Here is a 15906-nt window from a genome sequence, read left to right as displayed (position 1 = left end):
ATGATCCCAGAGTCCTGGGATGGAGCCCCACATTGGGCTCTCTGCTCCGTAGGGAGCCTGCTTCCCCCTCTCTCTCTCTCTGCCTGTCTCTCTGCCTACTTGTGATCTCTCTCTTTGTCAAATAAATACATAAATAAAATCTTTAAATATATATATTTATATATATTAGAAATGACACTGAGGAGATAGGTAGGGATGGCAGGGAGTTGGCCCAGTCTTGCTCTAACCGGGGCTCTGAGTTCCCATTCGGGCTTGGCCCTCTGTTTTACTGGGAGATCTGGCTGAGCCCTTGTCCCTGTCTGGGTCTCAGTGTGCCTGTGTGGACTTGACATCCCTGGGGGTCCCTCCCAGGTGACTGATGCCAGAACCGAGATGGCTATGAACCACTCCTGGCCCTCCCTGCAGGATGCTCCGGGACTCTCCCTAGGGCTGGAGGCCAAAGGGCAGGGCCACCCACCAGGTAATGGTTAACTAGACCTGCACCCATCTATAAAGAGTGACCCCATCTTGCCAAGACACTGCAGGATGCAGTGGGTGAAGGTGCTTGGTGGGGTGGTGGGGGCCGCTGCCCTCTTGGGGCTGGGGATCATCCTGGGCCACTTCGCCATCCCTAAAGGGGCCAATGTCCCAGCGCCCAGCGTCTCCCAGGACCTGGACCTGGAGATCCTTGAGACCGTCATGCAGCAGCTGGAAGCCAGCAGGATCCGAGAGAACCTCAGGTGAGAGGGCTGGCTCCCCTCCCCGCCTGCTTGCCAGAGCCACCCCCCTCCCCCTGCATCTGCGTCTGCCCATGCCTCTGCCCACCCTACAGAGAGCTCTCCAGAGAGCCTCACTTGGCCTCCAGCCCCCGGGATGAGGCCCTGGTGCAGCTGCTGCTGCAGCGATGGCAGGACCCAGAGTCGGGCCTTGACGCAGCTGAGGCGCCCGCCTATGAAGTGCTGCTGTCCTTCCCCAGCCAGGAGCAGCCCAACCATGTGGCCGTTGGTGAGGTGCCGCTCAGGCCGGGGGGCACCTGTGCGGGCGGGGCGGGGGGAGCTGCCAGGCCCAGTCCTGAGGCCTCCTCCCGTCCACAGTGAGTCCCACCGGGAGCGTCGTGTTCTCCTGTCGCCAGAGCGAGCAGAACCTGACTGGGGAGCAGGTGGGGCCTGACGTGGTGCCCCCATATGCCGCCTACGCTCCCCCAGGAACCCCACAGGTGGGTCTGGGACATCCCCTCCACGCCCAGCGCCAGCCCCCCCCCCCCCTGGCTCCAGCCCAGCTTCTCCCTTCCTGACCCGGGGCCCTCCCCCATACTCCATTACTGCTCCTTTACCATCACCGAGTCATTCTGCAAACCCTAGCGGCCCTTACTCAAGACCAGACCAGGGGTAACTCTGCTCCTGGGGGGCTTACAAGCTCTGACTGAGGAGGAAAATCGAATCCAATGTCATCACCCTGCCACGCAGCAGCCACGCTCTCCTGTCCTCACCCCCTCTTTCCTGGGGCGGGTTCTGAGAATCACCTCCTCTTGCTACCAGGGCCTCCTCGTCTATGCCAACCGCGGAACGGAAGAAGACTTTATGAATCTACAGACTCAGGGCATCAAACTGGAAGGCACCATTGCGCTGACCCGCTATGGGGGTGCAGGACGGGGGGCCAAGGTGAGCAGCCAGCGCCAGGGAACTGGGGGCTGGGAACAAGGCAGGGAACTGGGTGGGCCAGGAGCCAGCCCCTGACGGGATGGAGTGGTGTTGGGTGGTGAACCGAGCCCTGGGTTGGGACAGAAGCAGCGGGCTCCATTTCTACTGTTGGCACTCGTGATGTGCTGTGTGACCCTGGGGGCTTCCTCTTACCCCTCTGAGCCTTGGGAAATCAGTGGATCAGGCAAAGTGTTCACCTTTGTTATTCTGGAGTCCAAGTTTTCCTGCCAAGGAGTTCTGAATATTTAGCTTAAATCCCTCTGGTTGGTTGCCTCTCAGCCTGCATCTTTTCAACTAAAAATTTTGACTAATTATGTCATGTCTGTGGTTTTTTAAAATTTAGTTTAGTTTTTTTTTTTTAATTAAAAAAGGTATAGAGTGAGGGAAAAGACTAGGTACGGATTAGTGTTTGGTGACTTCAGAGTTTCAGGTTGGCAAGATGAGGAACTCAGTGGGTGGTGGCAGTGGCAGTATAGTAATGTAGTATGTCCTTCATCCCGCTGAACTTTGTGCTATAAAGTGGAGAGGGCAGTAAATTTTATTTTATCTGTAGTTGAAAGAGGTGCCCATAATAAAAGCTGCAAAAAAAAAAAAAAAAAAAAAAAAAAAAGAGGGAAGAGGCATGGTCTAATTATACAGATCACAGAATTTCCCTTTAAAAAAAAAAAGTCGAGTGGGAAAGTTCTCCTGTAATGCCATCCTCCAAAGAGGTAACCTGCTGATTTGTTTATTTGTTTTAGTTTTTGGGAGATCAACCCACAGTTTCTTTTGGAAGAGGTGCATATGAATATGATGTTTTATTTCCCCCTTCTTCTATAAAAGCAGCGTAGTAGGGGCGCCCGGGTGGCTCAGTGGGTTAAAGCCGCTGCCTTCAGCTCAGGTCGTGATCCTGTTTTGTTTTTATGGTACTAAAACACGCCAGCATAAAATTAAATGGAATCAAATTATAAAATAAATCTCCAGTGTTTAATGCTGGCCCTTAAGCACCTTTACAGTGTTGGACAACTGTCGCCCCCATCCATTTCCAGAACTCTTGATCATTCCCAATTAAAGTGCCCCTTAAACACTCAAGCTCCCCCCATTCCTCCCCAGCTCTGGGGAACCTCTCACTCATACGTTCTAGAAACGTATGAATTTGCCTGTTCTAGAAACCTCACATAAGAGGAATCCCGCACTATCTGTCTTTTTGTGTCTGGCTTCTCACCGATTGTCATGTTTTCAAGTCACATGGATGCAGAGCCCGAGCATCATTGCTTCCAAAGGCTGAATTATATTCTCTTGCACGCGGGGGGCCCCTGGTTCGTCCACTCCTCCCAGTGGGCACTTGGGCCGATCTCCGCTAATGGCTCCTATGAACAGGGCCACTGTGCCCGTGGCCGCACCATACCCTGCTCCCCTAGGCAGCTGCCTGGCGGCCGCGGCTCAACACTCCATTTCTGTGCCCTCCACCCTGATCAGCATTGGCCCAGCTGTGCCCCTGGTCCGTTGCTGCCCCCAGCCGCACTGCAGTCAAGGACTGGTGCCAACATCCTCTTGCCTGTGGGAAGACAGATCTTCCACAGCAAGGAAGGAAGTGGGAAAGGGACCTGAGCCCGCCTCCCCCTTGCCCTAAACACAGTCTCATTCACCTCCCGCAGGCTGTGAACGCTGCCAAGTACGGGGTCGCTGGGGTGCTGGTGTACACGGACCCCGCAGACATCAACGACGGGCAGAGCTCCGCCAACGAGACCTTCCCAAACTCCTGGTGCCTGCCTCCGTCTGGGGTGGAGCGAGGCTCCTATTATGAGTATTTTGGGGATCCCCTGACTCCCTACCTTCCAGCCAATCCCTCTTCCTTTCGCCTGGATCCTGATGCTGCCCCTGGATTTCCTCCGATTCCCGCTCAACCCATTGGCTTCGACGATGCCAAAAGCCTTCTCTGGTAAGCTCTTGTGCCCGCCACCCCCGGGGGGGACCCCTACCCACCCTCCAGTGGCCCCAACCATCGATGCCCACACCATTCACACCAGTAACCTCCAGGGACCTGTGGCCCCAGCTGCCTGGCAGGGAGCACTGGGTTGTGACTACAGGTTGGGGCCCGGCTTCCGGTCTGATGGCGACTTCCCAGCAGACAGGTGAGCTCGGGCCCCTCCTCCTCACGGCTCCTCTCCTCTGCCTCCTCTCCCCTGGTCATGCTTGCCGGTCCACCTCAAGGCCTAGCCTTTCCCTTTCTTCTCTCTCCCAACGGTCCCCTGACTCCAGAACACCTACCTGTCCTGTCTTGGGGAAAGCCAGGGAAACAGCTGTGCGGCCCACAAGGCCCCGTGGAGTTTCACGCCCACTTCACCTCTGACCTCCACACTTCGGCCACCCCCTCTCTTGAACTACCAAGCTCATTCCCAAACCAAGACTTCCGCACTCGCTGTTCCCTCTGCCTGGAACACCCTTCCCCATACTCCTGCCATTCCTGGCCAACACTAACCTTCCCACCTGCCACCAGGTAACCTCTCAGGGGTGGACCCCTTAGTGTCCTCCCCATTTCCCTTCAGCCAGTTCTCCTCTGCAGTCGCTCAGTTCCTCAGGCTTCGTCTTGCTGGGGGAGTGGGGATGGGACATCCCACAAAGGCGGGGCTGTGTCTGTCTCAGTTACTGCCCAGTGCCTGCTAAATATCCAATAAGTACTTAACTGAATGAGTCCATGGAAAGAACTGGAATCAGACGACTGGGGCTTGCTTCCTCTTTTTTTTTTTTTTTTTTCCTGTAAATAGAGGACATTTTTTTTTAAATATTTTATTTATTTATTTGACACAGAGAGAGAGAAATCCCAAGTAGACAGGCAGGCAGAGAGAGAGGGGGAAACAGTCTCCCGGCTGAGCAGAGAGCCCAATGCGGGGCTCGATCCCATGACCCTGAGACCATGACCTGAGCCAAAGGCAGAGGCTTAACCCAATGAGCCACCCAGGTGCCCTAGAGGACATTTAATATTAAGTGCTGATCAAACAGAACACAAGTGGAGAGTTCATAGGCGAGGGGTAGCTTGTGCAGGGGTGTGTGTGTGGGGGGAGGGGTTCTTGGAAAGTAGTCCCTGGAGTCTCCTGAGCAAAGGGGTCTGGCCTTTGGGTATGATGTGCATCCAAGGCACCCAGTCCTTGGCCTAAGTTGGGCCCCCCCACAGGGTGTCTGTGGAGTCTCACCTTTTTTCCAGCTCCTTTGCTGGAATCCACACTCCCGGAGTGATAGGGGACTTGGTCCTTGCGAGGGGTCCGGAGGGCGTCCAGGAAGCAGGCCAGGGTTGGGACTAGGGCTCAGGGCCCACTGCCCGAGGAGAAGAGAACCCCTAGGGCTGTGCACCGTCTTTCCCTCTGCCCCCATTCCTTCCTCCAGGCTGGCCAAGAGCAGAGTGGCGGTGAGCAGGGCCCCCAGCCTCTACTGAGTCCCAGGGTCCTCAGAGGGTGGGGTGGAGGAAAGGTGGAGACAGGGTCTGGGCCACCAGCTGACACCACCAGTTTAAAACTGTACCTTAAGGGATGCCTGGGTCTTGGCTCAGTGGGGAGCCTGCTTCTCCCTCTGCCTGGGCTCAGCACTCTCCTTCTCTGACAAATAAATAAAATCTTAAAAACAAAAACAAAACAACACCTGTAACTGAAGTGGGGGGGGGCTTCCAGCCTGGGGTCAGGGTGGGAGCGAGGAGGAGGAGCTGGAGCGGGAGTGCGAAGCGGCCGAGGGAAAAGCGAACAAGAAGTTTTGGGTTTTGCTTCCGGCATAAGAACGATTTTGTTTTTGGATCCTGGTCTTAGGATTTACTGGGGGTGGTGGGAGGGGGAGGGAAGGATGGTGCGGAGGTCCTTGCTGCCTCTCTACTTACCTGCGGGCCAGAGACTTGGTGGTGTCCCTTTCTCGTTCTGGGTCTCAGTTTCCCCTGCATCGGGTTGGAAGCGGGAGTGGGCAGGGCCAAGCCTCTGGTCGCCGGGGCTCCCCAAGCCAGGTGAACGTGAGTGTCCACAACCGCCGGGAGCTGCGGAACTCCTCCAACGTCCTGGGGATCATCCGCGGCGCTGTGGAGCCAGGTGAGTCCCTCGGGCTGGGCCCCGCCCCGGGCGTCTCTAGCCACGCCCCCTGCGCCCGGCCTGGCTGGCCCCGCCCACACTCCCCGGGGAATCTGAGTGTCCACTCCTCTCGCCAGACCGCTACGTGCTTTACGGAAACCACCGCGACAGCTGGGTACATGGGGCCGTGGACCCCAGCAGTGGCACTGCCGTCCTCCTGGAGCTCTCCCGAGTCCTGGGGACCCTGCTGAAGAAGGGTGAGGCAGCCCCGGTCTCTGGTCTAGGGACCGTCCCCGCAGGCGGTCACCTCCAGCCCGCGCCTCCCTACGCTCGCGGGAGTCCTGCCCCACCTCCTCTGTCTCCCGCTCCAGTGCTCACTTGTGCCAAGTTCGAGGGCCCCGGGGGCCGACCTGCATGGACGCCAGCCCTGGCCTAGCTCAAGTCGCCCGGTGGGATGTGGGGAACTCGTGCAGTGGTGAGGCCGGGTGCCGCCAGGAGCAAGGCGGTCCCCAGCCTCTGCTTTCAGGGAGCTTCAGCACAGTTGAGGCAGCGATAACAGACAGTCGCTAACAAATATGTCCCGTGTGCCTGCTGTATGCCAAGCCAGTTCCAGGCACAGCAGACTCCACAGTGAACACCCCAATTGCTGCATGAGAAGACGTCGCCGTAAGGAGGACTATCCAAGGGGCTTTCCGGGCACACGCCTGAGCTCAGGAACGCCTCCCTGTGGAAGTGGCAGTTTGGGGTGGGGTGGGGATCCAGGTGGAGGGCATAGCATGTGAAAAGGAGGGCCTGGACCAGGGGCCACCCAGCTGGGGAGTTTGGGGTTCAGTCCAAGGTTGGGGGGAAGATGGCATGGGATTTTTTTTTTAAGTTTTTAAAAAATTTATTTATTTATTTATTTGAGAGAGAGAGAACGCACAAGTGGGCCTGTGTGAGGGGATATGGGAAGGAGCAGAGGCAGAGAGGCAGAGGGAGAGGGAGAAGCAGGCTCCACGCTGAGCAGGGAGCCCCATGTGGGACTCAATCCCAGGATCCTGAGATCATGACCTGAGCTGAAGGCAGACGCCCAAATGACTGAGCCACCCACATGCCCTTAACCATGTTTAAGTGTACAGATCAGTGGCATTAAGTATATTCCGTGTTGTACACCCATCACCACTATTCATCTCTAGAACTTTTCATCACCATTCTAAAGTTCTAACTATATAATTTGAATTGGTACCAACTGAATCTCATACAAAAGCTCACTCCTATAGAGCTCTGTCCTTCCCCGTTACGGTACTGATGTCACAAATTACATCTTTATGCATGTGTCCCCCTTCACATTGATTTTAAGGTGCCTAAGAGACATTCCTGGGGGGAGGGCAAGCAGGCAGTTGAAGGTGCCGATCTCCAAGCTCAGAAAAGAGACTCCAGACATCCACTGAGGAGTTCCTGGCATCCATGACTGGTAAAACCACAGGTGTGGTTGAGATCAACTGATAGCGGAGGGAGGGGCTTGTGGAGAGAGACTGGGAGTGTGGCTTTACTCCCTTTGGTAGTGTAGGAATTTCTGTCTCTGTTCAAGTGTTTAATTTTTTAAAAAAATATTATTTATTTATTAATTTATTTGACAGAGAGAGAGCACAAGCAGGTGGAGTAGTAGAGAGTGGGAGGGGGAAAAGCAGGCTCCCTGCTGAGCAAGGAGCCGGATGCAGGGGCTCCATCCCAGGGCCCTGGGATCATGACATGAGCCAAAGGCAGTCGCTTAACTAACTGAGTCACCCAGGCGCCCCACAAGTATTTTATTTTGAAATAATTTCAGACTTACATGAGACTTCCAAAACAGTACAAAGGAGCCTTGGACACCATTCACCCAGATACTCCTGATACTAAGATTTTACCATGTTAGCTCTTTCTCTCTCTGTTGTTTTCTGGAGTGTTTGAAAGTTGCAGAAACGTGGCACCTTTACCCACAAACATATCATGGTGTATTTCCTAAAAATAAGGACATTTTCTTTCAGGGCCACAATATAATGATCAGAATCAGCAAAAGAACAATGTTGCTACCTGTTCTTATGATGACCTTTAAGGAGCAAAAGAAATTTCTGACCCAAGGTGTCAATGCAGGGTCACACATTGTATGTGTGGTAGTGACACGTGTCATCTGTAAGAGTTCCATAATTCTTTTATGATCCTCATGTTACTTTGTTGAGGGTCCCTTAATTTGGATTCATCTGATTAGAGTCAGGTTATACATTTTGGGCAGGAAAGAGTGTGAGAATTAGTCATGGCAAGCACATAATCCTTTTATATTTTAACGATTTGGATTTAAAATAAAAAGCTGAGAGGGGCGCCTGGGTGGCTCAGTTGGTTAAGCATCTAACACTTGATCTCAGCTCAGGTCTAGAACTCAGGGTCGTGGGTTCAAGCCCCAAGTTGGGCTCTGCATTGGGTTCCACGCTGGGCATGGAGTCTACTTAAAAAGATAAAATTAAAACAGAAAGCTGAGAAAGGATCAAAGGGCACTGAGATGGAGCTCAAGATGGAAGCACACACAGGGACGTGTGGTGCTGTAGGCTGCCAGGGGCTGTGGGAGGCAGGGTTGCCAATTCCTTAAGCCCCTGGACTCTGGAGCCAGACCCTGGACTTGAACCCTGACTTCATGCCTACCAGCTGTGTAATGCTGGGCAAGTCATTTAACTTTTGTGTGGCTCAGTTTCATCTGCAAAATGGAGACAGTAAGCCTCTGTCTCTTTTTTTTTTTTTTTTTTTTTTAAAGATTTTATTTATTTATTTGACAGAGAGAGATCACAAGTAGGCAGAGAGGCAGGCAGAGAGAGAGAGAGGAGGAAGCAGGCTCCCTGCTGAGCAGAGAGCCCGATGCGGGACTCGATCCCAGGACTCTGAGATCATGACCTGAGCCGAAGGCAGCAAGCCTCTGTCTCTTAAGTCCCTAAGGAGAGCCTCACTTTATTATCACCGAGTGAAGGTTGCGGGAGAGTTTGGCACGGGGTGCCGGAAGGAGACAGTGGGGGATGGAGTGTCCGGAGGTCTCTACTCCCCTCTAAGGAAGGGGGAGGCAGGGCATTCTGGCAGAAGGGACCACCTGGGATTGGCACAGAGGGCAGTGTTGGGGCAGGGTCCCAGCCCTCGAGGGAGCCTGGGAGAAGGGGACGGAAACTCGAAGGATGGCCTGGAGAGGCCGGGGGACCTAGACCTCCTGTCACTGGCTGCCCCGCCACGGCCGGCCCTTCCTCCTCTCCGCGTCCCCGGCGTTCCCCCCAAGCCACCCCGAAGATCCGGCGACCCTGTCCTCCAGCCCTTTATCCCGCTCCCCAGGAACCTGGCGTCCCCGCAGATCTATAGTGTTCGCGAGCTGGGGCGCAGAGGAGTTTGGGCTCATTGGCTCCACAGAATTCACCGAGGTGAGTGAGCCCGGCGAGGCGGGCGGTGGCCGGGTTCCCGAGGCGGAGGCTGGCCGGGCTCACGTGGGCTCCCGACCCGCAGGAATTCTTCAGCAAGCTGCAGGAGCGCACCGTGGCCTACATCAACGTGGACATCTCGGTGTTTGGTATGGGGGCCGGCGGCTGGGCTGACGGGGACAGGGAGAACAAGGGGCGGCGGCCCGAATAGTCTTTCTGCGGTCCGCCCACAGCCAATGCCACTTTGAGGGCGCAGGGGACGCCCCCGGTCCAGAGCGTCATCTTTGCTGCCGCCAAACAGGTGAAAGGGGCGGGGCAGGGAGGAGGGCGGGGCGGGTGGGGCGGGCGGGGCTGGAGCCGGTCCTGATCGCAGGGGCCTGGCGGGGATACTGAGGCCGGGGACAGGCCTTGTGGGACCCTCAGGCCTGTGCTTAGGATGGATACTCGGGTGGGCCCGGCGGAGGGCCACCTGTTGGGCCTGGGGAGGGGCCGGCCCCAGACTAGGTTCCCCTCTGGTTCAGATCCCCGCACCAAGCCCGGTTGGCCTCAGCATCTACGACAACTGGATCCGGTATTCCAACCGTAGCAGCCCAGCCTACGGCGTGGTTCCCAGGTGAGCGCAGGGCCAGGACAGGGGCCCTAGGTGGGCAGCCTGGCCCAGTACCCTCCAGCCCAACCGACTTTCTTTTCGCAGCCTGGGCTCTCTGGGCGCTGGCAGCGACTATGCACCTTTCATTCACTTCCTGGGCATCTCCTCCATGGACATCGCCTACACCTATGACCGGGTGAGTGCGTACCCCTCTGTCCCCCAGCTCCGTAAGTTGCTCCCCCAGCCCCTTCCTCTCTTAGAGCCTCTCTAGTGCAGCCGAGTCTGGCTCACTCACTCAGTAGCTTAAGAAACTTAGCCTCTCTGAGCATCTGTTTACACTCACCTATGTTATTTTATCCAATTTAAGCTACTACTGATTTTAAGATGCAACACTGTGGTATGCACCATTGGCGGAGTTGGGGGGCGCAGGGACACACTGCCAGTTAGTTGTAGGATGACATTGACTTGAAAAGCATCCTGGCTTTTCAGCTCTTCAAGGAGCTTGCAACTCTTGATCTTGGGGTCATGAGTTCAAGCCCCATGTTGGATGTAGAGGTTACTTAAAAAAATAAAATCTTAGGGCGCCTGCGTGGCTCAGTCATTAACCTTCAGGTCATGATCCCAGGGTCCTGGGATTGAGTTCCACATCAGGCCCCTGCTCAGTGGAAAGTCTGCTCCTTCCCTCTCCCACTTCCCCTGCTCGTGTTCTCTCTCACTGTCTTTCTCTGTCAAATAAATAAATAAAATCTTAAAATATATATATAATAAAATCTTAAAACTAAAGAGGCATCCTGATTCAAGATCTTAAAAAATGAAAACATGTTTACCCCAGAATAATTAAAGAACGGTATGAAACTGTGGAAGGCCACGGGAAGGCTTGAGACGAGAACCAGGCCCTGGTCCAGGCCCTGACCTGTGCCTCCTTGAAAGGCCGAATAGCTGAACAAAAGGCTTAGGTTGATAAAGTCGAGTAGCACTGAGAAAGGGTCTGCTCGCCTACGTGACTTCCCACACATTTGCTAGTCAGATAGAAACGATTTGGCTGGGGTCAGAAATTCTTGGCTGGTCCTTGCAAGGGCTATAGACTACACCGTTTTTTTTTGTTGTTGTTGTTTATTTTTTATTTTTTATTTTTTTTAAATAAACATATATTTTTATCCCCAGGGGTACAGGTCTGTGAATCGCCAGGTTTACACACTTCACAGCACTCAAGAAAGCACATACCCTCCCCAATGTCCATAATCCCACCCCCTTCTCCCAAACCCCCTCCCCCCAGCAACCCTCAGTTTGTTTCGTGAGATTAAGAGTCACTTACGGTTTGTACACCGTTTTTAAGACTGTGCTGTGCTTACACAAACTATGTCTTGAGTGGCCTTGAAGTCAGTACATCTGGCGCTAGAGGGTCTGCTATTGGTGCTTGGGAAATAGATAATAGGAAAGCTTGAAGGATTTTCTGTGCATGTTGCAAACTCTTTAGTAATCAGCTAAAAATAAATACTTTCTTATGATTGTTTCTGTTAGCTCTATAATGCCTCACAGCCTTGGATAAAATCGGCACTGTTGGACATCCTCCTCCGTGCTCCTCCTGTCCCCATCTCTTTGTCTCTTAATTTCTTTTCACCATCCTCTTACCCTCTCGACCCTGGTCGATGTGTCGCACCGGCCGCGACATGAACAGGGATGGATTGGTAGCACTGGTGTGCGGGGATCAAAGAAGGTGAGGCATACGGAGTGCCCAGCTGTGTCTCCCTGCCTGATGCTCCAAAAGCTTCTCCCCCTCATGGCCCTACCGCTCCTGGGTGGTAGAGTTGGGATTGGAATCCTCTGATTTGAGTCCCGAGCTTTCTCCTTCATATGAAATAGGAAACTGGCAGCGGACTCAGCTGGGCCACTATTAGCTGTGAGGTCAGGCAGGTAATGTAATCTCAGCCCTCAGTTTCCTCCTCTTTAAGTGGAATTCTAGAACCCACCTCGTGGCTGTAGCGATGATTTGAGATAATATCCTTCTGCTGTAGCTCACTGTTGGTACATGCCCCTCTCTTCTCATCCCAAGCCTGTCACCTTGGCATTGTTCCCCTAGAGCAAGACGTCAGCCAGGATCTACCCCACTTACCACACAGCCTTCGACACCTTTGGTTACGTGGACAAATTTGTGGACCCTGGTGAGGAGGGGGCGGGCAAGGGGAATCCTGAGGTTGGGGGAGGAGGGACTGAAGACTGAGCCCTGGCCTGGTCACCCTCCCCGCAGGCTTCAGCAGCCACCAGGCTGTGGCCCGGACAGCAGGGAGCGTGCTTCTTAGGCTCAGCGACAGCCTCTTCCTTCCTCTGAATGTCAGTGACTACGGAGAGACCCTCCGAAGTTTTCTGCAGGCTGCACAGCAGCACCTGGGGGGCCTACTGGAGCAGCACAGCATCAGCCTGGGTATGGAGCCCCCTTGACATGGAGGTGTGGGGAGCGCTCTGCCCTCCAGGGCTAAGATGCTGGCTGTTCCCCACAGGCCGTCTGGTGACTGCAGTGGAGAAATTTGAGGCCGCAGCCAAGGCCTTGGAGCAGCACCGATCCGCGCTGCAGAAAGGCTCCCCTGAGTGAGCGAGGGCACTAAGCAGGTGTCTGGGAGGGCGGCATCGGGGCCAGGAGGCAGGCTGCCCACTGGGCTGCTGGTTCCGGGGTAACAAAGGTCCCGCCGCTTCCAGCCCCCTGCAGGTCCGGATGCTCAACGACCAGCTGATGCTTTTGGAGCGGACCTTCCTAAACCCGCGAGCCTTCCCAGAGGAACGCTACTACAGGTGAGCCTGTTCCAAAGCTCTTGGGAAGTACAGTGGGGGGAGGCTGGGCAGGGGCAGCCACTGGAGGGAGGAGCTAAGAGATTTCCTGGTCTTTAGAGCACAGCCCAGCCCCTTCAAACAGTTGGGGAATTGGGCTCAAAGGATGGGCGCAAACCCATCAAGGTCACCTTGGGACTATAAGTGGTCTCTCACCACCACTGCTTTAAGGGTCCCAGATTTCAGAGGCAGTGGGGAGGCGCCTCTGTGCCTTGCTATGTACAGATGAGCCCGTTCCAGGCTGAAGCCCCTCTCTTTCCTGGTCCCTGAGTGACTATGCTTCCCCCATCTCTCCCGTCAGCCATGTGCTCTGGGCACCCCGCACCAGCTCCGTAGCCACATTCCCCGGCCTGGCCAATGCCTGCTCCAGGGCCATGAACACCAGCCTTGGATCGGAAGCCTGGGCTGAAGTGCGGAGGCAGCTCAGCATCTTGGTGGTGGCCCTGGAGGGTGCAGCGGCCACCCTAAGGCCTGTGGCTGACCTCTGACCCCAGCTCCTCACGGCCTTCAACCTGACGTTCTCCCACTCCAGTTTTCTTTGAGTGTGTCCCAGTCTTCCTTGATGCCAACCTGAGGCCAATCACGGGACCCTATCAAGCTTCTGAGACAACAGCTTAGGGTCCCACCAGTTGGGGACACCGGAGGGGAATGAGATGCTTTCCTCAGGGTATACCCCTACCCTGTCTCAACTCCTCCCTGCCCTCCCCCAAATCAACCAAGCAGAGTTATTGCTCCTACAAAACAAATAAAACACTTTTATTGTGTAGGAACTATGAAAAAAGAAACCTGAGGGCTCAGAGCCAGTCCTGGGCTCTGGGAGAGTGTCCGGCTCCTCCTCATGCGGGGGACTTGGGTCTGTCCACACCCTCCTCTTCCTCCTCAGCCATGACCACCTCCTCCAGGGTGCGCCCTGCAAGTTTGCTCCCCACCAACACTTGGCAGGTGCCAGCAGGTGGCAGCCCTTCCTCAGTGTAGCGACCTCTGAGAAACACAACTCTTTCCTGTCCATCCAAGGGCAGTCCGTGGGCCTGGCACAGGTCCCGCGCCTCTTCGGGCCCATCCAGGGCCAGGAGGTGGACCATGAAGGCCAGAGGCAAGGTCTGGCCTTTGGGGGTGCTCAGGGCACGAGCGAGGCGGGCCAGGGCTCCCCGGCGAGCACGGCCTACGTGACACCGGACAGCGCAGCTCTGCAGGTAAGGCAGGACGCGGAGCAGGCGGAACAGGCGGGCGGTGTTGCCTTCGCGAAAGGCCGAGTCCACAGCCAGGGCCCGGCGCAGGGCCGGGCAGGAACGAAGGGCGTCAGGCAGCTGCAGGACCTCATGCAGGGCCTCCACGGAGCCTGTAAGGGCGGAAGCCAGGGTGAGGAGAACTTGTCTTTCCCATACCGGGCCCCCCTCCATCCCGTCCCGTTAGGCCTCCCTCCCAAAGGCTCGGTCCTCAGCCCCGCCCACCTCCCCGCCTACCGCCAAGCGCACCTGCGACCTTGGCCCGCCTACTTTCCACTTTGGCCGCGCCCCTCCCCTGGGCCAAGCTCACCTTCCCGCGGGCTTTTTTCCATCAGCCCCCTGCAGAGCCTTATCTGAATGTGTGGCCAGAGCCCCTTCAGTCCGGATCCTCGTAACGAAGGGAGGCATTGTTTTTGGATGAGGGAGACAGGCCCAGATAAGTTCACGACTTGCCCGAGGGCTGTCTCAGAGTTCCAATGTAGCAGAATTTGACACAACAAAACCCAAGTTTCCTGACTTCAAATCCACAGCCCTTTCTCCAATTGCCCTAAAAAGCTGGCTCAGGTGTCCACCCGGTTAAGGCCTTTTCTTTAGAGGACATTCTGCCTCTGCTTCCCCTGCAGGAGAATCATGGACACTGGAACCTTGGACCACTTTTGTAAACTGAGGCTTCTGACCCATTAGTGGGGTTTGAAACCAAGAGCATTTTATCACAATTAAACACGACAGAATTTATTAGAATGCACCGTCCGTTCATGGGAAGGATCTAATGTTTTGAAACTTGTGTGTCACCACGTGAGGGTTCAGTGGATCCTGTGCATTGACTTGACACACATTTAGAAGGCAGGGGTGGGGAGGGAGCTAAAGGTGAGATTGCAAAGCTTCTCTTTCCTTCCCCGGCCTCCACTGTCCCCACGGAGGCACCACCTCTACCCCGTACCGCCGCGGAGACCCCGACTCACCCAGATTATAGAGCAGAAAGAGACCCTGGAAGGCGGCCTGGCGGGGATGCGGCCCGGCACCCTGCGCGTAGCAGCGCCGCAGGGAACCGAAGCCCTCCTGCACCTGGGCCTGCAGCAGCACCGGGTCCGCCGGCCCGCGCGCCCCGTCCGGCCCCAGCCGCGCCGCCACGGCCAGCAGCACGGCCAGCGCGGCCTCCAGCACCGCCGCCGCCTCGGCGTCGCCCGCGCCCTGCAGGGCCAGGTCCAGCCGTACGGCGCGCAGCCGGTCCGCCACGAAGCTGGCCACCTCGGCGCAGGATGCGTCGGCGCGCTCGGCCACCTCGCCGGCCAGGTAGCGCACGGTGGCCAGCAGCACGGACGGCGGACGCAGCTGGCTCGGCGGGGGCCGCGCCTTGCCGGCGGCCGGCCGCTGGTACTCCTTCACGGCGCGCTGCGGGTCCGCGCGGGGCGGGTCGCTACCGCACCCCGGCGCCACCTCGAAGCGGTGGAGGCGGCGCTCCTTTTCGCGCTCGGCGCGCTCGGCGGCCGGACACATGTCTGGGCAGGTGCCCATGGGCAGCTCGCAGCCGGCCATGGCGGCGCTGAGGGGAAAGGATAGGGTCTCAACATCCCGGAGACGACGGCGGCCGCTCGCCCCGTTCTACGCGAAGGCAGGCGGAGGGCGGCCGGAGCTCGAGCGCCGGGGCGGGCGGATCCCAGCTGGGCCCCGCCTACCCGCCCTACCCGGCTCCCGCCGTCCTCTCACCGAGTCTTGTCCCCTCCCACAAGGCCTGGAGTAGGCCTCCCGAGACACACTGCGTTGTAGTTCAGCGCCGCCACTTCCGACTCAAGCGCGGCCAAAGCGCCCAGGATGCACCGCACCCAGCCCAGCCCACTCCCATGATGCACCAGCCTGTAGTCCCTTCCGCAACCAATCGCTTTGCCGGAGAGGCGGGGAAAGCCGTGGAGCCACGCCCTCCGGGCTTCAGCTAGCCAAACCGTGAAACCTCGCGCTTAGCTTTTGGGCACCTCCCAAGATGGGTAACCCCAGTTTCGGTTCCTCTTCGTCATCCCCTTCACCCAGTAACCTGGCTCAATGGGCCTCACTGTCATTTTCTACTCGTTTCCCTGGAGACTGTTCTCCCCATTTTCTAGATCAGGGGTCAGCAGACTTTTCCTGCAAAGGCCCAGATAGTAAATGCTTTGGGATTGGCAG

The 15906-nt window shown here is 56.4% G+C and overlaps 2 protein-coding genes across 5 annotated transcripts; one reads left to right on the top strand and one right to left on the bottom strand.

The window, feature by feature from the left end:
- Positions 1-510: 510 nt before the first annotated feature.
- NAALADL1 (N-acetylated alpha-linked acidic dipeptidase like 1) lies at positions 511-13293 on the top strand. Of its 4 annotated transcripts, XM_045064705.1 has the most exons (19): positions 511-719; positions 812-984; positions 1074-1195; positions 1518-1640; positions 3317-3600; positions 3699-3793; positions 3921-4158; positions 5640-5725; positions 5842-5961; positions 9029-9114; positions 9197-9260; positions 9345-9412; positions 9633-9724; positions 9806-9896; positions 11781-11862; positions 11949-12122; positions 12199-12286; positions 12395-12487; positions 12825-13293. In XM_045064705.1, exons 1-19 carry the CDS (start codon positions 526-528, stop codon positions 13009-13011), a joined length of 2460 nt encoding a protein of 819 aa, XP_044920640.1. In that variant the 5' UTR covers positions 511-525; the 3' UTR covers positions 13012-13293. The 4 variants fall into 4 exon arrangements, with proteins under 4 accessions (XP_044920640.1, XP_004770155.1, XP_044920644.1 ...); XM_004770098.3 differs by lacking the exon at positions 3921-4158 and having other exon boundaries at positions 3689-3793; XM_045064709.1 differs by lacking the exons at positions 3699-3793; positions 3921-4158.
- On the bottom strand, positions 13249-15569 carry SAC3D1 (SAC3 domain containing 1). The gene is made up of 3 exons (XM_045064722.1): positions 15457-15569; positions 14712-15292; positions 13249-13862 (listed from the first exon to the last, which is right to left on the bottom strand). Exons 2-3 carry the CDS (start codon positions 15283-15285, stop codon positions 13360-13362), a joined length of 1077 nt encoding a protein of 358 aa, XP_044920657.1. The 5' UTR covers positions 15286-15292; positions 15457-15569; the 3' UTR covers positions 13249-13359.
- Between the last annotated feature and the right edge of the window lie 337 nt (positions 15570-15906).

The sequence above is a fragment of the Mustela putorius genome, unplaced genomic scaffold (assembly GCF_011764305.1).
Source record: "Mustela putorius furo isolate JIRA1106 unplaced genomic scaffold, ASM1176430v1.1 tig00000127_pilon_pilon_pilon, whole genome shotgun sequence".
In the NCBI taxonomy this organism is placed as follows: domain Eukaryota; kingdom Metazoa; phylum Chordata; class Mammalia; order Carnivora; family Mustelidae; genus Mustela; species Mustela putorius.
The sequence above is the reverse complement of the archived record's forward strand: the minus strand, read 5'-3'. Positions and strand labels throughout refer to the sequence as shown.

What these genes read in the sequence shown, in the direction of transcription:
- NAALADL1 (XM_045064705.1), top strand. Translation starts at nt 526, where the DNA reads ATGCAGTGGGTGAAGGTGCTTGGTGGGGTGGTGGGGGCCGCTGCCCTC. An exon ending in AGGATCCGAGAGAACCTCAG is followed by an intron (nt 720 to 811) that starts GTGAGAGGGCTG and finishes CCCACCCTACAG; the next exon opens with AGAGCTCTCCAGAGAGCCTC. An exon ending in CCAGAGGAACGCTACTACAG is followed by an intron (nt 12,488 to 12,824) that starts GTGAGCCTGTTC and finishes CTCTCCCGTCAG; the next exon opens with CCATGTGCTCTGGGCACCCC.
- SAC3D1 (XM_045064722.1), bottom strand. Translation starts at nt 15,285, where the DNA reads ATGGCCGGCTGCGAGCTGCCCATGGGCACCTGCCCAGACATGTGTCCG. An exon ending in CTTTCTGCTCTATAATCTGG is followed by an intron (nt 13,863 to 14,711) that starts GTGAGTCGGGGT and finishes CCGCCCTTACAG; the next exon opens with GCTCCGTGGAGGCCCTGCAT.